The sequence below is a fragment of the Eimeria tenella genome, genomic scaffold, assembly GCF_000499545.2.
Source record: "Eimeria tenella Houghton genomic scaffold, Eth_scaff2731, whole genome shotgun sequence".
In the NCBI taxonomy this organism is placed as follows: Eukaryota; Apicomplexa; class Conoidasida; order Eucoccidiorida; family Eimeriidae; genus Eimeria; species Eimeria tenella.
The window spans coordinates 71-2,927 of NW_013542607.1; the positions used below are offsets into that span (position 1 = coordinate 71).

The 2,857-nt window shown below is 65.5% G+C and overlaps 1 protein-coding gene across 1 annotated transcript; it reads right to left on the reverse strand.

The window, feature by feature from the left end:
- Positions 1 to 1,180: 1,180 nt before the first annotated feature.
- Positions 1,181 to 2,851, reverse strand: ETH_00035530 (uncharacterized protein; the record flags this gene model as incomplete). The annotated part of the gene is made up of 1 exon (XM_013375378.1): positions 1,181 to 2,851. The coding sequence occupies one exon, from the start codon at positions 2,849 to 2,851 to the stop codon at positions 1,181 to 1,183; it is 1,671 nt and encodes a 556-aa protein (XP_013230832.1).
- Between the last annotated feature and the right edge of the window lie 6 nt (positions 2,852 to 2,857).

Here is a 2,857-nt window from a genome sequence, read left to right on the forward strand (position 1 = left end):
CCACAAAATCCCATCAGGGTTTAGGGTTTAGGGTTTAGGGTTTGCAGCGGAGTCTGGGACTTCTAACTCAGCTCACCAGCCTGGGAGTTCGCAAGACTGAGCTTAAGAGGGCCAGGAGGCCCCCACAGAAATCTACATAAGGGTGCCAAAGAAAGCCTCCTAACAGTTTAATTATAATAAAAATAACAACTGAAATTAAAATAATTACAATAATTAAAATAATAGTGACGACAAGTCCGCAAAAGTGCTGCTAGAGGCAACACGGGTCACCTAGAGTTCCAGCAGCGCGGACAGACCGAGCACCGCAGAGCCTTCATAAAAACCCTCAGCAACTGCAGCAACTGGAGCAGCAGCAGAAGCAGCACGCAGCAGCAGCAGCAGCACGCAACAGCAGCAGCAGCAACCCCAAAGAGGGCCCCAGCAGCCTCTGGAGGGAGGCGGAAGAAGTCTAAAGACAGTCAACAGCTCGGCAGCTGCTGCAGCAAACCTTCCCAGAACAGAAGCAGACCGACAAGCTTCCGTTGCCGTTGCTGTTGCTGCTGCTGTTGCTGCTGCTGCTGCTGTAGGGACGGCATTTGCTGCAGCGAGGTGAACCTAGGCACTGCAACTCAGTCTACTTAAACCTATCCGACGGCCATGGGGGGCCCCCCGGGACCCCTGGGGGCCCTAGGGCCCCGTGGGGGCCCCCTGGGGCCCCGTGGGGGCCCCCTGGGGCCCCGTGGGGGCCCCCTGGGGCCCCGTAAGGGCCCCCTGGGGCCCCTAAGCCCCATTTGTGTGAAGCCCAGCCCCCCTTTCTCCCTAGTGCCCCTTATTTTGTAGCTGCTGCTGACAGAGGAAATGGCCTGGGAGTCCCAAGGGCTTCACAAGACCCATAGAAACAGTCAGCTTCATGCAAGGCCTGAAGGGCCTCTGGGGGCCCCCCAGGGGCCCCCGAAGGGGGCCCCCCAAGGGGGCCCCCGACAAGCGCCCAAAAAAAGGCCCTGGCCGGGGCCCCCTTTAGGAGCCCCTGGCGAGGCCGCAGGCGACCCAAGAGAGGGCCCCTCAAGGGCCCCCGGGGGGCCTCGGGGGGCCCCCGGGGGACCTCGGGGGGACCCCGGGGGGCCTCGGGGGGCCCCCTGGACCTCCAGCGACCCTTGAGGGGCCCTCTTTTGGGGGCCCCCAGGGAGAGGGGGGCCCCCAGTCAAACAGGGCCCCCGTGGAAGTAGCGGCGGGCCGTCATTAAAGTGGCGAGAGCAATTGCTGCAGCAACAAGAAAAGCCACGAAGCTTCTTCTGCCAGCACAGAGTCTGCGGACTGCGTGGACACCGAGGCAGCCTGCTGCTGCTGCTGCTGCTGCTGTGCTGCCGAAGAGCAGGCAGGGCAGCAGGTGCAGCCGGCCCAGCAGCAAAAACTGCAGACTGGTGGCTGAAGAAGTATAAACTACGCAGGCCGATGAAGTCCCCACTGCAACAACAGGGTCTTGCTGCAGCAGCAGCAGCATTGGAGAGAACACGAGGCCCCCCCCAATCCCCACAAGGCCTGCCAGCAGCCCCGTGGCGAGGCCCACGAAAGGTGCTGCCAGCAGCGCCCGCAGCAGCAGCTCGGCCTCTTCTGCTGCGCTGCTGCTGCGCTGCTGCTGCAGCTGCTGCTGCAGCTGCTGCTGCAGCTGCTGCTGCACCAGCCCGCGCGGCTCGTTCGGGCTCGCCGGGACCTCTGCCGCCAAGGGGGGACCCCCTCCTGCTGCACCGGGGGGCCCCCCTTCTGCTGCAGCAGGGGGGCCCCCCGATATTGTTTCCATTTCCACGGAGACCCCCGAGGGGCCCCGGTCCAGCAGCGCGCTCCCTGGAGCCCCCCGGGCTGCTTCCCGTGCTGCTTGCCGCTGCTGCTGCTGCAGCAGCCGAGCAGCAGCACGGAGGCCCCTGCCGGCCTTTCGTGCTGCTGCTCTCCACAGCAGCCAGCAGCGAGCAGCAAATTCCCGGGCACGGCTGCCCCAGCGAGCTGCTGCTACTGCAGCAGCAGCAGCTACAGAGACGTGGGGATGTGCTGCTTTGAATTCCCGCAGCACCTCCACAGACACAAACACCTGTACTGCAGCCCCTGCAGCAGCAGCAGCAGCAGCAACAGCAGCAGCGGGGCCCCACCGGCCCCGGGCTATCAATGCATGCGCAGCCAAGCTGCAGCAAACCACAAACAGCAGCAGCGGGGCCAGCAGGTGGTGCTGCGGCTCCCTCACGGGGGAAGACAGCAGCAGCTGCCTGCAGCTTTCCTTCAGTTTGCGGCCCCCTGCTGCAGCAGCAGCAGCGCAGCAGCTCCAAGCACGGCGCGGCCACTGCTGCTGCTGCAGCTGCTGCTGCTGCTGCTGCTGCGGGCTGGCTGCGCCGTCGCCCTGGGGAAGCCCCTCCGGGGGCCCCCCCGGTGGCTGCACAAGGTAGTCTTCAGAACCCTCCCCAAAGGGGGCTCCCGGGGGGCCCCCAGGGTCCAGACCCACCAAAAAGTCCGCCCCACTGGGGGGCCCCCCTCCTGCAGCAAAGAGGCCCCTGGCCCGGCGCCACCAGCCCCGCCCGAAGCCAAAACGGGGCCCCCCCAACACCAGGGGGCCCCCCGGGGGGGGGCCCCCCTCTGTGTCTTGTGGGGCAAAAGATGAGATGTGGGTCATCTGCAGCAGCTGGTCTTCTGCTTCCAAATAAACCACTAGGGGGGCCCCCCCGGGGGCTGGGGGCCCCTCTTCCGGCAGCGGGAGGATCATGTCAGCTGCGACGAGGTACGCGTCTTGCTGCTGCTGCTGCTGCTGCTGCTGCTGCTGCTCGTTCGGGTCGCCCTCGCTGCAGCTGCTGCTGCTGCTGCTGCGGCAGCCAGAAGCAGCAAGCGCCATCGGCTG